Here is a 22369-nt window from a genome sequence, read left to right as displayed (position 1 = left end):
TTTAAACATGTACCTTTGTCTCCCTTTTCATCTTAAATGTGTGCCCCAGTGTCTATACAGCAGTTTTAGTTTCAGAAGTTGCCTCACGAGGAAAATTCGTGCGGAAGGCAGTTTAGGGAGATTGGCGACTAATTTCCCCAAATATGCCTGTGTGCCCTGACCCTTATATAAACTAGAGTAGACTTTCTAAAGCAAACACACAATTTTTACCAGTTGTAGGGTACCAGTAAATTATATTTCATGTTATAAAATATGTTTTATTACTTTAAAACACTTTCACTCGTTACTGTTCTTTTTATTTGGTTGTTACAGGAAGAAGTACAAATAACTGAATACCCTGCTGTGATAGTGGAGCCAGTTCCTAGTGCCCGACTGGAACAGGGTTATGCAGCCCAGGTTCTGGTGTATGATGATGAGACCTTCATGATGCAGGATGTTGCAGAAGAGCACGAGGTGGAGACAGAATCTGTGGAAATAGGTGAGTGCTATTTTACATTGCTTTACAGATTTTGTTTTTAATCTTCTTTTTTTTATATATAGTACCAACTTATTAAGCAGTATTTTTGCAGAGAGGAACCTTGGCAATCCTTGGGTTCTAAAAAATGAGAAAGGGGCTGCTGTAAGATGCCATTGACAGTCATTATTTATTGGGCTGACAGGGTCTGCTTGTGCCTCTGTGTAACTGAAATGCCAGGGCCTATTTTCAATCCACACCTAAATTTGTTCCTTGTCACAAGAACAGAAAAATTAATTTTATAAGCACAGTTGAGTCAAAAGCCATTTAACTTACCAGCATGTTTGGGCTTCTATGTACCTGAAATGCCAGGGCCTATTTTCAGTCCAGACCTGAATTTGTTCCTTGTCACAGGAACAAAAAATATATGTAATAGGGTTAGATTAATCAAAAGCCATATAACTTACCAGTATGTTTTTGGATTGTGGGAGGAAACACCAGCAGCTGGAAGAAACACAGGGAGAATTTAAGAACTCCATATTGAGTACTCCATTGGATACACTACTAAACATCTAGACCACATGGAATGTAAACTAAAAGATTACACACAAGTGACTTGTGTTTTGGACTTGGTCAGAAATTAACTACTTTGGTTGCTATATAGATGATGCACAGGCAAGAACAATAGGATCATTATTATTATTAATATGTATTTTTAGAGCACCAAAATATTGTGCAGCTCTGTAAAATGAATATGCTTATACAAACAAACCATGTGAATTACATACACATACAAGAGCTTACAATCTAAAGGGTAAGGGAATGAGACACAATGTGTGGGAGTGGGCAAGATCAGAAATAAGCAAGGTGAGAGATGTAGCATATGGTATCACTTGGTAGTTAAACAGAGTGAGGGTAGGATTCTGACACCTGTACTGATGCACAGGCAAGCACAATATGATTGACACCAGTATAGATGCACAGGAAGCACAATGTGATTACAATACCCAGTATAGATGCACATGTAAGCACTGTATGATTACACTACTAAACATCTAGACCACATGGAATGTAAATAACTAAAATATTACACACAAGTGACTTATGGTTTGGGACCAGTAGGGCTCTGTACTTCCTAGATTTAGGAGGTACATACATCAAAATCATTCTTGTACTAGTTAAAGTACTTAAAGGAGAAGGAAAACTATGGAGGCATTTTATTGCCAATAGATTAGCTGCAATAGTGAAAGCTAGAATGCTATATTTATTCTGTAGAATATTTTACCATACCTGAGTAAAAAGATCTAGAAGCTCTCTGTTTGTTTAGGATAGCAGCTGCAGTATTTGCTTGGTGTGACATCACTTCCTGCCTGAGTCTCTCCCTGCTCTGGGCTCAGATTACAGCAGAGAAGGTAGGGGAGCAAACCGAGCATGCTCACGCCCGGGGCAAGGAGGTTTAAGCTGACGGCAGGAAGTCTAATACAGAAGCCCATGTGTACACAATAGAAAGAAAGAAATGTGGTGTTTCTTTTGACAGAGGACTCAGAGCAGCACTACTTTGAGGGTTTACTGGTATATTTAGGTGGACCTTTCTGATATGGCTTACTTAGTTTTAACCTTTCCTTCTCCTTTAAAAAAGAAAAGCCAATTCTTGGCACTGTAAGTTAAAATACCTTCCTGTGCAGAAATGCAGATACATTTTAAATTTATGTGGTATGTAAAAGTGTACTATATTTTTTTTCCTTATATGCTAAATGTAAATTGTGTAATGTAATACATGTAGTGCATTATAATTAAAACATTGGGCTATAGAACACACCAAACTTTGATTTATAGAAATTGATGGGAAAAGAGGATTACATTCTGATACAGAACAGGCAGTGTAACATGCAGCATGCAAAACAGAAATGGTGATGGTGGGTACTAATAAAAAGGTAAAGATATACAAAAAGCTCCATCATAGAGAAGGCAGATCCTGTTTACATCTGTCCTGTATGTATAGTGTCAGAGATGAATGTGATCCATTTCTCACTGTGCACACAGATAGACAAGTTTTTTCTGCCTGAAAGCTGCCCATGTGGGTTATGACAATCTGATCAAATTCATTTAAGTCACCGTGCACATGAAATCAATCAAACAAGATTGGCCTTTTTCCTCACTGGTGGTAAAATGTTGTGTGCCATAGACACAGCAAGAAATACATCATACATCTTTTCTAAGACTCAGGATATGCTGTAAAGTATTCTAATTGTTGAGCCATTGCTGCTTTAACTAGTAGAACACTAGGTTCAAGTAGAAGTGTTCAAAAGCAGTTACAGGTATGGGATCTGTTACCCCGTAAGCTTCCTATTATGGGAAGGCCATCTCCCATAAACTGGCCATAGACGCAAAGATTTGATTGTACGAATCTCCGTTACGTACGGTTTTGGGGTTGTGTTTGGACAGGTTAGAAAATTTCTGTTGGCTACCGATAATATCTCTGCATGTATTGCTGATCTGACGATATAAGTGGGAGACTCACCAGCTTTTGTCGGACATAAACTTTCGTACGATTGCTGTCAGCGGCAGAACAATGTCTGATCTGTTCTTTTACTACTTTATTTGATCTGAATTTTAGTGGCAGGTCAGGAGATGGCACAGAACGATTGTTTGTCCGATATGAAGGTAAATCTTAGGGATGCACAGAATTCGGTTCAAGATTAGGCCAGGATTCTGCCTTTTTCAGCAGGATTCTGATTTGGCAGAATCCTTCTGCCCAGCCGAACCGGATCCGAGTCCTAATTTGCATATGCAAATTAGGGGTGGGGAGGGAAATTGTGTGACTTTTTATCCCAAAACAAGGAAGCAAAAAAAATTTCCCCTTCCCACGGAAGGGTTCGGTATTCGAATCTTTTACAAAGGATTTGGCCGAATCCAAAATAGTGGATTCGGTGCAGCCCTAGTCTGCACGACTATAGACTTAATTTTAAACAGACACTTCTAATTTTTTTTAAATGATTTTATTTTTCTCTGTAATATGAAGATAGTACATTGTACTTGACCCCAACTAAGATATAATTAATCCTTATTGGAGGCAAAACAAATCTATTGGCTTTATTTAATGTTTAACTGAAGTATGGTGATCCAAATGAGAGAAGATCCCTTATCCGGAAAACAGGTCCTGTGAATTCTGGATAACAGGTCCCATACCTGTATAATCACACTCCAAACTACAGTAGAACACACATTTTACATTTTTTTCAGGGGGCCAGAAAAAAATAGTTTAAAATCCAGAAAAATGTAAAATCAGGGAAATGTATTATGCATAATATATAGGTGGGACCACAAAACAAAAATGTAAAATGAGGGAAAACTTAAGATTAGGGGATGTAAAATTGACGTTCCACTGTATATAATAACTAAAATTTTGGGGGGGATTAGTTCTACATTGATACTACATTGATAATTTTCTATTTTGCCTGTAAAAATAAATATATGATAATCATCATGATTCTGGAAGGAAAATATTTGTATGGGTCATTCAGCAACGTTGTCTGCTATGCTTTCTGCTGTGTCCATGATTCCTTCTTTCAACAAACCTGCAAAATGAAATGATCATAAAAAAACACCTCTCTCGGGACAATGTCTGGCACAGCAGTTTTAGTCGTTTTAAATGAGGGCATTTTTAAGTAGCCCAAAAATGTGTCATTAAAGCACCCCTTAACAGCACCTCATATACGCATATTGTCAGGTGACTTCAATATAAGTCTGTGCATGGTTGTATTGGACACTTTGACACCCCCTAAAAGCACCTGAAACTGACCTGGGTTATAGTGATGTGTGGTGATAGACCTGCCCTGCTGATGACATCATAAAAGGGTGGGGAAGGTGGAAGCCGGCAGTCTGCACTGTATAGTCATGGGCAGAAGAGCTCAACCCAAACCCGCCTCGACCCACAAAAGATGCGCCACTTGTATCGGGCCATGCAGGTTTACACAGGCACAACATACTTTGATAAAAAAATTCTGCTGGGGTTGAGCACTGTAATGGTTAGGCTGAGCTGGTTAGGAGAAAGAAAGCTAGAATTTCTATGAGAACCAGCAATGCTATCTCTTCATTGGCTGTGCTTAGTAATCCGAGCTGAGAAAAACTGAGCATGCTCAGAAGTCAACAGCTAAAGTAAATTATTGAGGGAGGGGGCAGAGTGAGTTAGAGGAGTAGAAGGTTTTTTAAGTGATTAAGGGGATGCTGCAGCCTTACTGTTAACCTTTTAACAACCAGAGTGGCAGGTATATAAAGATTACTTAAGAGGCTATTCGTCAAACGTTAGACACGCAACCCACCTGGTCTCCTGTCTTGGTACTATGTTTACCTGGGGATTGTGGTGATGTGTAGAGGAAAGTGAAAGTGTTTGCCTCTCATCAATGCTATAGCAGCAAAGTAGTGTATCACAGAACTGCTTTTGGAGTTTGGAAGCTGCACTAGTAGTGCTTGTTAAATGCTAGATCAGCATTAACTGAACAGTGATGCAAAATATATTGTGCTGTTGCCCTGCACTGGTTTGCTTTATAAACATTACTATACTATATTACCAGCTGCTGTGTAGCCATGGGTGCAGCCATTCAAGCAAAGAATAAAAAATAGATAGCAGATATGTTCTGAAGAATCCCATTGTATACTACAGAGCTTATCTGTTATCTGCTGTGTATCCTGTGCCTTTACTCCTTTTTTCCATCTTAAAATGGCTACACAGCCGTTTTACCAATGCAATGTAACACTACATTATATTTCCAGTACTTTAAAACACTTTCATTTTTTGGTGTTACTGTTTCTTTAACACCATTCCTCAAAAGCAATATAAAATTGGAGGTTGGGGGGCGGCAATAGACCCTCTGATGCAAGGGATGGTCATAAAGTAGAAATGTGGGAGGACTGGGGCGAAAGAAAAAAAAAAGAGACTTTTATCTTCAGCATAATTGTCTGCCTACTCTGCACCTTAAAAACAGGTGAATTCCTACTGAATAAACTGCTCATCCATCAAGTGAATATGGATAGCCTGCAAATACTTTCTCTGGGGTAAACATTATGCAGTGGTCATTGATGCACCTTTGGTGGATCTGTTTTGTTATTAAAAGACTTTGAGAACTCCCTTTTCTGGAAGTAATCTGTTTTTACGTTCTCCTAATCTGCTTCAGAATGCACAAGGGGATTATTATAATGATGCAACAATCCCACTGGCACAAAGGATGTTTTTGTGTTTCCTAGCAATATATAAAATACTGCACAGCTTCATCTTTTCTGCATATATATAACCAACGTAGAGCCGTCACTCTCGAATAAAGTGTTTATTTGCCTGGGTGCACGATCAATAAGTCATCTCCATTCATCCAGAAAAGCACTCACAGGGCTAAAAATTATGAAAAAATTTTATTGAAAAAACAGTTTAGGACTGGATGGAGATAGATAGATAGATAGATAGATAGATAGATATAGATATATAGATATATATATATATAATAAGATGTGATGTTGTATTTGTTCCTGTAGTAATAGCGCTCACTGCACTAGCAATGCGGCCAATCCTCGACCCCCTCCAATGCTACAAGTTAGAAGCGAGGAACAGGAGGGTGGTGGCATTGGGGCTGCTGCCTCAGGAAACACGCCTGTATGTAGTTTAGGAGGGCTTTAAAAGTAACACCAACAAACAAAAGTCTATTAAATTAATTAAAATATAATACACTGGTAAAACTGGCTTGCTTCAGCAACTCTACTACAGTTACTATAAACAAGCTGCTGTGTAGCCATGGGAGCAGCCATTCAAAGCTAAAAAAGGAGAAAAGGCGCAGGATACACTGCAGATAACTGATACGCCCTGTAGTATACAATGCTATTCTACATAACTTATCAGTTATCTACTATTTGTCTTGTGCTTGAATGGCTGCCCCCGTGGCTACACAGCAGCTTGTTTATATAAACTATAATAGTGATTCTGAAGCAAACAAGTATTACCAGTGCAGGACAACACTACATTAGTTATTCATTACTTAAAAACACTTTCATTTTTTGATGTTACTGTTCCTTCAAATACAGATTACATAATGGTTATGTTTTTTTTAATTTTAAAGAGCAAAGCAGGTTGACCTGTGCATAGAAATGATTATTTTCTTAAAATAGCATTAATTCCAGCATATATGATGTAAAAAAAAAATTATTTTGGTGCATGACAAGAGCAGAAAATAAGCTTTTCTCAGTTTAGCTGCAGTGTTTTTCTCTACAATAAAATATAGCATTGTAGCACCTTGTGCCAATGCCCTTTGTGATATAGAGCTGCAATTCTATTAGGCTTCTACATGAGTCTTAGGATACTGGTACATATTTTCAACTATAGGTGTTTGCAGGGTTAAGCTGCCCTTTAACTAAAATTACATTGTTTACAGTTCTCTCTAAAATTCATTTTCCATGTCATGCGTGCAGTCTGAGCTCATTAAAAGGAAAGGAGAAGGTTTTCTGCTCTGCTGATAACTCAACATATCCGAAAGAGTATAGACGGGGCACAGCAGCACCCTCTGTATAGAATAAAGAATACTGCAGCTTCTGGTAGAAACTTAATTAATCACATCTGATACAAGTTAGTGCTAACACTCAGATTTTGATTGACAGCTTTAATACTTCCTTGGTGTGAGCTGCCTTTGCCTAGACCAGGGATCCCCAATCTTTTGAACCCGTGAGCAACATTCAGAAATAAAAGAAATTGACGAGCAACACATGCATGAAAAATGTTCTTGGGGTGCCAAATAAGTGCTGTGATTGGCCGTTTGGTAGCCCCTATGTGGATCGTAAACCTACACGAGGTTCTGTTTGGCAGTACACCTGGTTTTTATGCAACCAGAACTTGCCTCCAATCCTGGAGGCCACTGGGAGTAACATCCAAGGGGTTGGAGAGCAACATGTTGCTCACAAGCTACTGCTTGGGGATAACTGGCCTAGACAGTGGCTTTCAATTAGCTGTCCATTAAAATCTGGCCCGACCCCTACATGAAGAGAGAGATTGTGAAGGTGCAGTTCTGAAGGGTAACTTGGCTATTTCAGAAGCGGTACAAAATTGTTAATGGATCACCTTAAGAAAATTCCTTATTCCATGGGGTGAAGCTTAGATTAAATGTTCATGATAATTCCCTTTTAAACAAAAGTCTAACAGGTTTGTGTAAAGGTGGCCATACACAGGGAGATCCGCTGTTTGGCGATGTTGCCAAATGAGTGGATCTCTCCCTGATATGCCCACATTGAGGTGGGCGATATCAGGCTGATCTGATCGTGGGCCCTAGGGCCCAAGCATTGGATCAGAATGGAGGCTATACGGGCGGGCGGATTGCGGGACTTCATCAACGAACAGATGTGGCCACGATCAAACAGGATTTTTTACCCTGGCCGATCAGGAAAGCCCGTCGGAGGGCCTTACACACGGGCCAGTAAGCTGCTGACTCTGTCTGTTGGCAGCTTTTATCGGACCTTGTATGGGGGCCTTAAGAATCTTTGTGTGACTTGTGCTTCAGAACAATGTGTAATGTACTGTATATTAGGGATGCTTAAAAAAATGTACATACAGTTAAAAATCTTCACAGGCAACAAGAAATTTAGGAGGTTATGATATCTGCCACAAGGGTTGTTACAAAGTACTAACTGATGGGTTGCCTGGATATTGGCACATTCTATATAATGTTATATATTTTACAGTGCTAAATTCAGCTACTAAATAGTAATTGTGCATTAAAATCTGACTACTTTTGCTCCCTGCAGGGGACGTGAAGAGTAATCAACAAAACAAAATGTGTCCAGGATTGCCCAAACCTTTAAAGGCAGCATTGTGTCATTTTATTTAATGAGTTTTGGTTGGTGGATTATGAGCCTTCCATTCTGCTTCTCCAACCAAGAATTTAAAATGCTGTCTAGAAATCTGAGAGGACCTGTATGATTACTCCTTATGTATTGATTTTCTTTCTGTTCAGACACTTTCCTGTTCTTTCCAACCACTGCTTGATTATTTTTACTTATCGACACTAGCAATTAAAGTGGTATAAAAGAAAATAGTTCTATAAAAAAGTAAAAAATAAATTACCATGGACCCATCTGGCAGACATTTTTTTTTTATTGCATACCCTATATTGTTTGTACTTTTTATAATCTCAGATTATGTACCTAATATTTGAAATTACATTTTTGCCTGTGATAAGTCGTGTTTAATGTTGAATCTAGCCCATTTGATAGGCTTCAGGAATAAATGCATAAGCATAATTATTTACATAGATATTCAGAAGTAAAGAAGTAACCGGAACCGCACACACGCAATTTTTTAGCAGTTGGGGAATATCCCCTTTTTATTGTGCCACCAACACTGTTGTTTTTATACTGAAAGATCGACTCATTTGGCAAGGTCTTTAAATGAGTGGATCCAGCTCCTTTAAAAGACTATTGCTTTAAACATTATTGGGGTTATATAATAAAAGGCACTGCCCAGGAGCAGTAACCAATCAAAAGGTTGAATTACTGGCCACCTGTTCAAAAGCAAACATCTTATGTTTGCTATGAGTTAGTGCTACTGGGAACAGTAGCAGATTCTCTTACAGATTAGATTTTGCTTACCGTTGTGTTTATTCTTAATTATGGTTCTATATGGTGGTGCTGCACTCATTTTGTTTCACTAATTAGGTATTGTTTTAGGTTCAGTAAGAATTGTTATAAAAAGCCATTGGTGGACAGGACCCCCATATAAGCTAAAAAAAAAACATCGGAGGCCAAGGTCCCACCAAAAAGTTTTTAAAAAAACATTGGTGGTCAAGGCCCCCCTACAAGCTAAAAAAATCATTAATGGCCACCCACACATAAATTAAAAAAAAGTGCCAGGGCCCCCCATAAAAGTTTTTAAACCTCCCCCCCCCCGCTTACAAGTTAAAAATAATCATTGGTGGTCAGGGGCCCCATAGAATATTTTAAAAATAAAACAAACATTGGTACATTGATACTATATAGTATCAACATAATAAATTGGTTCCCGGGGGTTTAATGAAATAAAACACATTGATGTTCAGTGGAACTTTCCTTTGGCTCCTTAATGGTTTTGGGTCTCTTTTTTTTGGCTTCAACTTTGGCTATTTTTTTGTGGCTTCGAAGCATGACTTCGGCATAGTCAATGGGGGCTAATTTGAAAAGTGCAGCACAGCCGGGCCCCCTGATGGCAGCCCTGAACTGGGATGTATAATGCCTTATTGCGTGCATGTCTGACTAATTGGATCTGCCCCAAAATGCTACATCATTGACTCAATAAACGCGTAGGGGTTAGCCCCACTTCACTTGCCACTGTGTTTTTGGTAATTGGCTAATAATAATAGTGGGAGAGGTGTGACCTCTCTAACCAACATAAGGTAGTTCTATATCAGAGAGGCTTGAGGAAAGAGCATACCTCCCAACAGTCCAGTTTTAAGAGGGACAGTCCCTTTTTTTTACAGCTCAACCCGCAGTCCCTCGTTTGTACTGGAAAGTCCCGTTTTTCTCTGCACTGAACTGCCAGAAAAGAAACAATGTTTCTAACTTAATTGGCTTTTGGCAGAGAGCCCAGAACAGCCACAGCAGCAGATAAGATATTTTTGTAACAATTTTGAGATAGGCAAATAGTAAAGTAATTGTAACAATATAAGATAACAGGTCCCTTGATAAAAGTTAGACTCACAGTTAAAAGGCAATTCACCTTCATTAGCAAAACTTTAATAACTGAATAAAAACACAGAAATATGTTCAAACTTTCATAACCTGCCAAATTTTGTCAAAATTAACATGGTAATTAGATAATATTTCCTAAAATGTTGGGAGGTATGGAAAGAGATGGATCATTTTTATGGCCATTAAGCCTTTAGAGTCTAGTTATAGTGCCTTTTTTTTATTTTGTAACATCACCATCTCAAATATAAATAGTCCTTGTAGTGCAAAGGGGTTTTTAAAGGACCAGTAACATCAAAAAACGAAAGCATTTTAAAGTAATAAAAATATCATGTACTGTTGCTCTGCACTGGTAAAACTGGTGTGTTTGCTTCAGAAACACTATTATAGTTCATATAAACAAGCTGCTGTGTAACAATGGCAGTAATTAAAAAAAGGCTATATGGCACAAGTTAAATAGTGGATAACAGATAACACCATTATGTTCTACAGAGCTTATCTGCTATCTACTGTGTAACCTGAGTCTTTCTCTTTTGAATGGCTGCCTCTATTGCTACACAGCTGCTTATTTATATAAGCAATAGTATAACATGCCAGTTATACCAGTGAAGTGAAATACTGCATTATACTTTTAATCCTTTAAAACTAGGGATGCACCGAATCCACTATTTTGGATTCGGCCGAACCCCCGAATCCTTCGCGAAAGATTCGGCCGAATACCGAACCAAATCCGAATCTTAATTTGCGTATGCAAATTATGGGTGGGAAGGGGAAAACATTTTTTAATCCCTCGTTTTGTGAGAAAAGGTCATGTAATTTCTTCGAATTTGGTTCACCGGGCAGAAGGATTCGCCCGAATCCTGCTGAAAAAGGTGAAATCCTGGATTCGATGCATCCCTATTTAAAACACTTTCATTTTTTGAACTGATCCTTTAAGCAGTGATGGTGGGCCAGCTTAGGTGAGATTTTAGATTTACTGATAATTTCCCAGGTAAAGCACTAAATGGTGTGAAAATATGTAAAAAGGCATTTTGCATGATTTAACAACTTTAGTGTTTTACCTCATGATAAAAATAACGGCAAGAAATTTTCTGGTGTTTTGTTTCATAGCCCTTAGGTGTAAGGCCAGCTTTATTTGCCGCATTAGGTATTCTTGGAACTATAGCACAGTGACACATATAATTTCAGCCTCATGCATTTATATGGCCATGAAACACCTTTGGTAATATAAAATGTGTTATATTTTACCGTAGAAGTACATTAATCAGTTTATCTGTAAATTTGTAAATGGAGTACCTGATCAAATGATGGATTGTAAAGGTGATATAGACCAAAAAAGCCTGAAATGGATATATAAATGGATAACGGTGCACATAATTGCGTAACATTGATTTAATAACTTTGAAAAGACTCTACACAGGATTAACAGACTATTTTTTGTTTAGGATAAGATGGTTAAGCATGAAAACAAAGTTGATGATGCACAAAGACTATTCCTTTTTTATTCATTTATATGACTGGCCTTCCATTCATTTTAGTTAAACTGGCCGTAGGGGTGCAGATATATCCTGATGTCCAACAAACGATCATGCTGCGCAATCTCTCAACCTACTCTAACCATTTAGATTTAATAAAGTACAGGTATGGGATCCGTTATCTGGAAACCCATTATCCAGAAAGCTCCAAATTGCAGAATGACCATCTCCAGAGACTCCATTTTACCCAAATAAAAATTTTTGTAATAAAATTCTTTTTTCTCTGTAACAATAAAACAATTCCTTGTACTTGATCCAAACTAAGATCAAATTCATTCCTATTGGAAGCAGCGCCAGCCTATTAGGGTTATTTAATGTTTAAATGCTTTTCTAGTAGATTAAAATAGGAAGATTCAAATTAAGGATAGATCGTTATCATAGTCCTGAGCATTCTGGATAACAGGTCCCATACTTGTAGTAAAAAACAAACAAATCAGATGGCAATCATAAAAAAGTTGTCTGACAAATAACAGTGACAGTCACGCATTGATATTGTCAGATACATGTAGAGATATCTTTGGCAGACTGAAATCTTCTAACCTGTCTGATCGACTAAACGACTGATCGCCATGGTATGAAGTTTGTACAAATTTATCCTTACGTCTATGGCCAGCTGACGTCAAAGTAATAATCATTTTTACTGGCTAAACTGAAAAAACGCTGGCGCTTATCACAAGCGGCAATTTGTTTTCCGAAGTTTCCTCGTGAGGCAACTTCGGAAAACGAACCACTGTGATTAGCGCCAGCGGTTTTTTTTTCCCATTGTAGTCGGCGCAGAGTCAGGGAAGGCATTTGGGGAGATCGGTTGCCACAAAAACGAGGCGATTAGTCGCCAGGCGACCAAATCTCCCCAAAACGCCCTGTGTGAACTAACCCTTATAGTTGCACGAGGATTCCAATCTAAAGGATTATCAGAACTGACTTTTTTTTTTTTTATTGACCGTAGTTCTACATTGCATATGTCTCCTGCTGTGATCCATTAATTGCCTTATCTAAACCATATAAACATTAAGGGTTCTAACACAAGGGCAGATTTGGGGAGATTGTCACCTGGCGACTAATCACCACTTCTGCAAGGCGACAGTCTCCCCAAACTGCATTCCCCCTGCTATAATGACAAAACGCCATCGCCAATGCACTTGCGGCACTTTGGATTTCCTTGAGGCAACTTCGGAAATCGAAGCGCTGCAAGTACATTGGCGCTGGTGTTTTGTCATTATAGCAGGCAGTTTTGGGAGATTGTCGCCCCGCAGAAGAGGCGTTTAGTGGCCAGGCGACTAAATCTCCTGAATCTGCCAGTGTGCTTTAAAATAAAATTAATGTTACAACCCAAAAACTGATTATCAGCACCTCATTTAAATTCTGATTGTAAGAATGATGTTTCTATTAAAAGGGGAGCTTGGGGCTCCCACATACTAAATAGCGTGAGGAACCCTAGAAATAGTATATTGGCTATAAACCCACTATAGATGGACAATTTTTTGAAAATTTCGCTAATATTTTGAGCTTGAGTGATGCTTTCTGGGCAAATTTGCCCATGGGCGGTAACCCGTGGCAACCAGATTGCTGCATTTTTGCAGCTGGTTTCAAAAAGCTAATCGCGGATTTATTGCTATAGGTAACTGGCTGCCCATGGGCAAATTTGCCCTGTGTTGATAAATGAGCCCCACTAGTGTGTTTGAGAAATCAGCGCGAAATTGTCTTTTAGCCCACGGCTTTCTGCTTCTTTGCAGTCCCCAGACCTAGCTGGCAGCCGACTAACCGAGGCTGAGCGATTTAGTACAGCACCGTATAACGTGCTTTGTTGGTTGAGGTGAATTACGGATAGGCATGTGAGAGTTAGCAGTGCGCTTCCTGTGCGAGACTGCGGAAGGATCGTGCAACGCATTCACTGTGCTTGTAGCAGACGTTCGCTTCCTGTAGGTGCGGAAGGATCCTAGTGACCCCTCCTCCTTTTGCACGCACACACTAGGCGCTGTGTGTGTCTGTATCTCCGCTTCCTCCTCTGTCCTGCCAATGTGAAGTGATTCTCCGGGATAAATATGGCGACTTCGCTGCATGAGGGACCTACCAACCAGCTCGATCTGCTCATCAGAGCCGGTAAAGCAGCAGCGGCGGCGCGTGCAGTTTCCAGCAAGGGGAGGCGGGGGCATCGGCGAGAGAGCTGAGATAGCGGAACGTGCACACCCGGCTCCTTTGCACGGCGCTAGCTGCGATTCGCGGAAGGTGTGATGGCAACAGCGCGAGTAGATTTGTATGAGTGTAGTGTGCGCCTATCTGGGCATAAGTGAATGAGAAGCAGGAAGTGATGGCTGAAGCCTGGCCGCAGCGGGTGGGAGGCCCTGGCACTTGTGCAGTTACATGATCCATGCCGTGCAACCAGGAAGTATGTGACAATGTTGTCTTGTGCCACGCCGTCTGCTTTCTCTCCGAGCTCAGCGATCTATAGCAGCGGCTGCCTGTGCGCGCGACTGTTTTTAGTGACATTTTGCGTTTTCTATCATATATGCTCCATTGCCTTCCCCGCGATCCCCGTACTGGCAAACGGGGGCTCATGTTTGCTTTGTAATCTACATTTGCATTCGCATTGTCAGCTGGAGAGGCTGCTTGTGGGCCAATCAGCAATTAGCCAAGCTTTGATTTGCAGGGAGATGTGAGCTCACAATGCGGATGGAATTGGAGGGAAGAAGAGAGATGTAAACACGGAAGTAAGAGGCGGGGACTACGGAGCGGCTAGAGCGCTGCTGTGAGGCTGCCATGTGGACTATTACTCACTTCGCAGCGCTCTAATAGCAATACTCATTCAGCATTCGTGCTGGTGCCTTTCCCATTACTTATACAACCCTCCATTAACTTGCGAAACGGTCTTTAGTTAAAAACTGCCGAGGTGCTAAAGATGAGTTCATTTAATAGGACGCGTCATTCATTCAGAGGCAGAAAGCCTTGACAGAAGCGATTTATTGCACCATTTATGCTAATTAGTTCTGCTGCCAGTGCTTTTTTTCCCTTAAGTGTTCAGGTTACTGCTAAACCTTGGATATTCACTTTTAAAAATATTTATCTCTTTTTATACTGCGCTAACTTCACTTATTCATTCAGATGTATTTTAAACTCCCTTCAGTATTGTAACACTGCTTCCTCTATCCATTATCATCAGGACCACCATCAGAAATCACAGGGCCCCATACGACAACATGTACTGGGCTGCGCCCAGCGCAAGCCCCACCTACAGGTCCGCCTCCACCACACAGTAAAAAAACAAAAAAAAAATTGGTGGCTAGGGTTCCCACATGTTAATAAAAAATAAGATATTGGTGGCCAGGGCCCCTTAAACGTCCATGCCTTCTCGAAGTCAGCAGCTCTCAGAAAGATGGGGGGCCCGGGTAATCAAGTAAGTGTGGCATGGCCGGGGCCCCCTACAACTCTCCCCCCCAATGGCTGCCCTGATTATCGTCATTGCCTGCACTAACATATTCCTCAGTGCTGATCAATGTGGGATACAAAGTGGCTCCTATTCAGTATACCAAAATATTGGTGTATTGTCCAATTACCAATAATCTAAAATGTATCACATGCCGAGCTTCAAGGTGGACTTTCAATAATAATATTGGGTTAGTTATGCTGTATCTATATCCTTGCAATGTAAAAGTTCCATTGGGAAGATAGACTTTTATCTCGTCTGTATTGACCAGGCATATTTTTGAATTACCCATGATTTGTTGTACTTGCCACAGCGTGATGTCAACTCTGTTGGAATAGGAAGTATAGAAAGCACGAGATGGATATAAGAATAGATCCAGAGAACAAGCAGAGAGAGAGTGTGACTAGAGAGATTAAAGATGGCCATAGATGTTACAAATACGATCATTCCTGGAAAATATCTTTCCAGGAAAGTGTGTTCGTTTGAATACACACGTGTATAGCTGAATTGTCTGATCTACAGGTAGAAACAATAGAATTCTTCTTGTATTTTATGATTCAGCACGAACACTGGCCGATGTTCGGGTGCCTTTAAAGGCGACCAATCAAAATTTGCCGGCCTGATCGACCAGCCGACTGATATCCGAGTCTTCTGCCAATAACTGTCGGCTCATCTCCCATCATGCACGCACCAAACATCATACGGAAATTTGTTTTTTACAATGTTATCGGTGCGTCTATGACCACCTTAAGATGAGTGGGCTACTCGACAAACAAATCCATGTAATTATTGCATGTAATATCTGTTACAGTTGCATGTATTGCCAACACTCAACAAAGGGCTTTAAATAGTGGCATTGGGGGATTCCCTAATTAAGACACTGCTAATAATCTTAGCATAACTAAACAGCCATATTACAGTATACTAATTGTGTACACCAGTGTGTGACATCGAGCATGTTAATTTCATTCTATAGATAATTATTTGCTCTGGTAAATCTGCTCCTGTGTCTAAAATCACACATACTGGTGTTTTATGGCAGATGGTCTAAAACTCATAAACATGCAAAAATGTGTTTTCTGCAATAATGTCTCCCGGAAAAGAATTACCCAGTTTGTCAGTCTTTCTATTAGTTGCATTATAATAATTATCATTCCATTGAGATTTGTTCTCATTAAATTGGCCTAATCGCATGTCTATTCATCTCAAAAAAATCACCACCATAAAATCCAGGGAACTGTTGCTAGTAGCTCTCTGCCTGCAACCTTTTGGTGGTTAATACAGATATATGATCCGTTATCCAGAAAGCTCTGAATTACGGAAAGGCAGTCTCCCATAGACTCCATTATAATCAAATAATGCAAATTTTTAAATTATTTCCTTTTTCTCTGTAATAATAAAACAGAACCTTATATGTGATCCAAACAATCCAGACACAAGTAATCCTTACTGGAAGCAAAACCAGTTTATTGGGTTTATTTAATATTTACATGATTTTCTAGTAGATTTTAGGTATGAAAACACCAGGTTCCGAGTATTCTGGATAATCGGTCTTATACCTGTACTCAATAAGTTGATACACAGATACTCCATGTAACACATCCCCAGTTTACTTCTGTTTACTCGTTTACTCTACATTTAAGATAAAAGATTTTGAGACAAAAGCAGACTGCCAACTTATGCATGCCATTGTACTAAGCCTTTTTGTAGTAAACGTTTGAATGCATCCTTCCTTTTGCTTTGAAAAGGCAGTAGGACAACTTGCTAAATGGTCATGGACAACATAGCTTCAGGGTGCATACCTGGTTATTTAAAACACTGACCGTATTCTAGAGCTACTTGGAGATAAGTGAAAGATTTAAGTTCTTTGTGAACAGCAAAACCTATATCAATGGGTAAACTGTTGCATGAAAAAACGTTATAGTGAAACCTCCATTTTGCACCCCCTGATTTTAAGTTTTCCTTCACTTTTTTTTGGTGGTCCCACGAATACATAATGCATTTTTAAATTTTATACATTTTTGTTCTGGTTCCCTGAAAAACTTAAAATGGTGTTTCTACTGTGTACATGTATACATAATCCTACTACAGCTTTGTCTGCATCCCAAACGCAAATTTTATTTTAGTACAATGTAGACTGTGATGTTTTCAGACCGTTTACAGCTGGTCTCAGTTTACTTGTGTTTTTTAAATTATTTTTTTTGTACATAAATCTTTGTTAAATGCACACACCCATTTATTATACAGCACTGTCAAATATATTGGCGCTTTAAATATATATGATAGATTTTGTTCAGCAGTACTCCAGTTTGCAATTCCAATAGTAATCTGGTTGCTAGGGTCCAGGTTACATTTTGCAGCAAAACAAACTACAAAAAATGAAAACCAACTAATGTTGCTAAGAATAGAGCATTATATAACACATTTGCTATGGGGGGAGGCTTCTGAATTTTTACTTTTAATTATGCACCATTTGAGAATTTAAACTATCTGATTTTAATGTCACAATGAAAGTAGAAAGAAATTGAAAGATACATTCAAAAGAAAAAAATCATCTTGCAAGCATTATTTTACTGGAATCACTGTCCCTAGCAACCAGCTAGTATTTTACTTTTCTTGAGACAAAACTGAATAGAAAGGTGAATAATGCAACAAGCACAGAGTTTGCTTCTATCGTCTGCCTCCTGAATGTTTATTAAGTAGAGCAAACCTTTCCGGTATAATTAAATTAGAAACTGCATGATATAGATGATCTCGCACTATAAAGCAAAACATGACCAGTCCACTGATAAAGCTGGCCATAGACGCATGGTCAAGGTTTCCTAGGATTTTAGAACCATCTGTGGAGAACCGTTGTCCTGACTTTTTTTTTTTTTTTGTATCATGGCGATCAGACGTTTAGTCGATTGGACAGGTTGTAAAATTTCTGTCGGCTAGTGATAAAATATTCACCCCTCTGGTGATATTCATTGCTGTCTATCAAATAATGGCCACACAAACATAGTCTGATTTGTTATTTTTCCTACTTTAATCCTTCAGTTTAAGATCGTGACGTTGAAACAAATGATCGATATCCAAATGTTTGTCCATCAAAGAATAAAATCTGAATGTTTATGGCCAGCATTAATCTTCCCAACAATGAGCAGCCTAACAAAGGCTGCAACTTGGGTTTGTTTATAAAGAGTTTATTATCTCTCTTTGAACAACTAATATACTATAGTACTCGCTATACTGTATACATTCACTGCCAATTTGTCATTAGTGCTTTATAATTGCAAAAGATTAGAAAAGGAAAAAAAATATTTTTCAGTCTAAAGATACACAGAATAAGTTTTCAAAAAAAATTCTTATACAAGTATAGGATACGTTATCCAGAAATCTCCAAATTATTGGAAGGTTGTCTCCCATTTTAATGAAATAATTAAAAATTTTAAAACCTATTTCTCAAAACAGTTCCTTGTACAGGTATGGGAACAGTTATTCAGAAAGCTCCTAATTGCCAAATGGCCATGTCCCATTGACTCCATTTATCCAAATAATCCAAATTTTTAAAAACTATTTTTCTGTGTAATAATAAAACAGATATTAGTAATCCTTATTGGAAGCAAAACCAGCCTATTGGCTTTATTTAATGGTTACATGATTTTCTAGTAGACAATGTATGAAGATCCAAATTACGGAAACATCCAGTCCCAAGCATTCTGGATAACAGGTCCAATACCTGTATTTGATGCCAACTAAGATATAGTTAATCCTTATTAGGGGGAAATTTAGTAAACTTAAGGCATGGAGATCCAAATTACAGAAAGATCCCCTTATTTGAAAATACCCAGTTCCTGAGCATTCTAGATAACAGGTGCCATACCCATACTGCATGATCAAGAGACAATTATATTAAATGTCACGCAGAGAAATATTTGGTGCAATTGTACAGTTCATAGAGATCCCCTGGAGGCCACATCTAGGCTTTGGATATCTATTTGCACAGTACTGCTTTAAGATAATACTTGGTCAGGGAAGGACTCTTCAAAACTGTGCTGTGCTGCATGCTTCTCATGGATTGTTTTCCATTATTATCCTAATGGGAACCAGGTGCTAATCATGTATTATATATAATCAGTTAAAGAAAAACTATACCCCCCCCCCCCCCAACAATGTAAGTCTCTCTAAAAAGATATTGCATAAAACAGCTCATATGTAAAACCCTGCTTCATGTAATTTTCATAATAATATCCTTTTTTTAGTAGTCTGTGCCATTGGGTAATCCTAAATAGAAAATTTCCATTTTAAAAAATAACCCCCCCCCCCCCCCAGGATCGTACGATTCACGGTGCAAACAAACTATACATATTTGGTCACATGAGCAAATTAATAGGCGGAGTTCTGTCTTTTGCTTCCAATCTTCTTCCTGTCACAGGTAGAACTGCAGTATTTCTGGTCAGGTGATCTCTGAGGCAGCACAGAGACCATCACTAAATGGTGGTTCAAGGCAAAGCGATGTAAAAGGGCAAGATTTACTTAAATATATATTCCAGTTTGCTTAATATGTCACTTAATATGACACTTCATATAATATCTGTTGCTTAAATATTCATTTTGGGGTAAAGTTTTCCTTTAAGTGTGTTTTGGGGGTGTCCCTAACACATTGAATACTTCTTTCTAGTATCTTTCATGCCTTAGCAAGTGTGATGCTATACCTACAGTTTTAACAAAATAGAATGGCTGCTGCAGTTCAGAAGTTGTATTGGAAAGTTAAAATGAATCCCCCTTTAGGCCCCTTAGTTTGCTGTACTCTCTGTGCCCCGCATGGAGTTACTTGAATTGCCAAAGTCAATGGAGAATTCTTCTGAAAAAAGATTCTTGATTGAAGCGTTCCTGACTCCTCCTTTTCTGTCAGTACGGTTTTCGCATAGTGATAACCATAGAAACAGTCATCAGTGACTGATTACAGAGAGGAAGCTTGTATATTATTGGCTGCTTCCCAACTATTGCCTCTTTCAAAAGGCCTTAACTGCTTATTGTCCCTTACAGAGCGCGATTGGGTGTTGGTGAATTCATCACACAGGAACCCTGCTTCCCTTGGCTACGGTTAGGGGCAGCTGTAAGAAATTAACCCTTAGATAGCTTGTCGGCTAAAATGTTTAGAACCCATATGTAAAGGATAATTCATTCTGTTTGTCAAATTTTCACCATCTTTATGTTTAACGCGTTAAATCACAACTTCGTGCAATAGATAAAAGACGCAGCGTATAGTTAAGGCATCACACACGACCAATTTTTCTGCATTTGTGACTTAACCACGCTTTTAAAAAGTCTGTTGGTCTTGGTAGTTTGGTCAAAATGATGCCGGCTCAGTCTGTGGGAAACTGAAGTTTACATCATGCCTGAATCATGAAAGGGTTTTGTATTTATTTAAATATAATGCACTGCTTAAACATGTGTTTTGCTTTACAATCAGGACTGCTACAATTTAACTATTGGAATCGCCACAGATGTTAAAGTTGCCTATAAGGCACACATTTACCTGGACTCTGTAGAATACACGAGGATAAAAAAAAATCAAATGCCATTTGCATGACTGCTGAACTATAAAATGACTTTTATTTCTAAGATATAATAGGACTGTTACTGAGAAATAGGTTTTAAATGAACAGTGAAAAAATCATTTACTCTTTGGCTTTACTGGTTCTTTCCAAAGTAGATTGAACAATCGCACACCCTTCCCCAGATCAGCCCGGTTCACACTCCTAAAGGATCCGGCAGCCTCACGTATACTATAGAACAGAAGAGGATCAGCACACAGGCATTCAAGTTGCAGTGTTACCTGCTCGTTTATTGTGTTTGGGGGTCATGCCCCAAATGTAACCTGCTTGTTTATTGTGCGGAATGCAACGTTTCGGGGTCATGCCCCAAAAAGGGGCATGACCCCGAAACGTTGCATTCCGCACAATAAACGAGCAGGTAACACTGCAACTTGAATGCCTGTGTGCCGATCCTCTTCTGTTCTATAGTTTACTGGTTCTTTCCCAGATTTTGCGCATAAAGGTTAAAATAAACCCTAATCAATCATTTTAGTGATCTTGGTAAACATCAGATTATTAATATAGATTGTAGATAGACAAGTTGCCTGATGTGGTTATCACCTTCCCTTGCAGCATGGGTAACGTATGCTAGGCCGTTGTTTCTTAATTTTGGGTCTGCAAATGTTGCGGAGCTGCAGCTGCCAGGATTCTTCAACATAAAATCAAAGGTAAAGGCATACTGTGAAATGTAGTATAGTTTTTTCTGGGGACCCCTGGTTAAGAATCAGGGATAGCAAAATACTTGACAAGTGCCCTTTGAATTTAGTTTTTTTTTTTTACCATAATAATAATTATTCCATGCACATGTTTTTCCAACAAACACCCAAGCTTGCTGGCAACTGCCATACAATTGAACGGAGGGCAGTTTTGAGCATTTTGGTCTCCACCTACCTGTAAGTTGTTAATCACTCTGGGGCCCGAGATGGTGGTGTCTGACTCCAACCATAATCATTTTTGTCCAGTGGTTAAACAGGGGGAACAGGAAAACTGAAAGGTAACATCATGAAACACTCCCTAGAGAAAGACCGATAAATTTATGAAATAGTCGTCTTTTTTTCAGTTGTGGAAAAGACTAAGTAAAGGAATTTAAAATTGGGCTGGATGGTACAACTTGTCATTTTTGCCATCCAAATCTGTGTTTCTTCTACTTTGTTTCTTGCTATAATTTAATTGTAATGTGAAGCACCAAAATAATTTGCATAGCTGTAATTGACATTTGGGGTTAAATGCAAGACAATACGGTGTATTTAGCACCCAGTTTGAATCTATTGGTTTGGGTGCATGCTTAGGCCACTTGCAGTTTATTTCCCAGTTGCATGAAGCATGAGGGAAGGGTAACCTAAAGATAGATGGAGTGCAGTGCTGCTGGCTGCTTGCTGGGAATGGCTCAGCCATAAGAACATTTCCATAAATGGCCATAGCAATTGGAGATGGCACCTTGCAGGGAACGTAGATGAGGAGCAGCAGGTGCTGACAGGACTGTGACATTAAAGTACAGATAAACTCCCAGCCAATACTGTGCATGCCATGCTCTCTTTCACTTAGGAACTATACAGCAAGGAGCAGTTCATTGCCTTTTTAGTAGCAGTGCCCTCAATGTGGCAGGATTCTTTTCTGAAAATCATAGCTGGCACCTGTTCCTAAATTCAGCAGTGCCTCCCTAAATTATTTACCCTTTAATTTTGCT

General features: G+C 39.0%; 1 protein-coding gene across 4 annotated transcripts in view; it reads left to right on the top strand.

Moving 5' to 3' along the window:
• elf2.S (E74 like ETS transcription factor 2 S homeolog) overlaps window positions 1-22369 on the top strand; it is a 59514-nt gene that overhangs the window by 24123 nt on the left and 13022 nt on the right. For 2 of the 4 annotated variants that reach the window (XM_018243303.2, XM_018243302.2), the window contains one exon: window positions 313-478. In XM_018243303.2, coding sequence (XP_018098792.1) covers window positions 313-478 — 166 coding nt within the window. Of the gene's footprint in view, window positions 1-312; window positions 479-13429; window positions 13780-21255; window positions 21351-22369 lie in introns of those variants that run through there. The other 2 variants (XM_041579573.1, XM_018243304.2) reach the window with 2 other exon arrangements.

This window comes from Xenopus laevis, chromosome 1S (genome assembly GCF_017654675.1).
Source record: "Xenopus laevis strain J_2021 chromosome 1S, Xenopus_laevis_v10.1, whole genome shotgun sequence".
Lineage (NCBI taxonomy): Eukaryota > Metazoa > Chordata > Amphibia > Anura > Pipidae > Xenopus > Xenopus laevis.
This window is presented reverse-complemented; position numbering and strand designations above follow the sequence as displayed.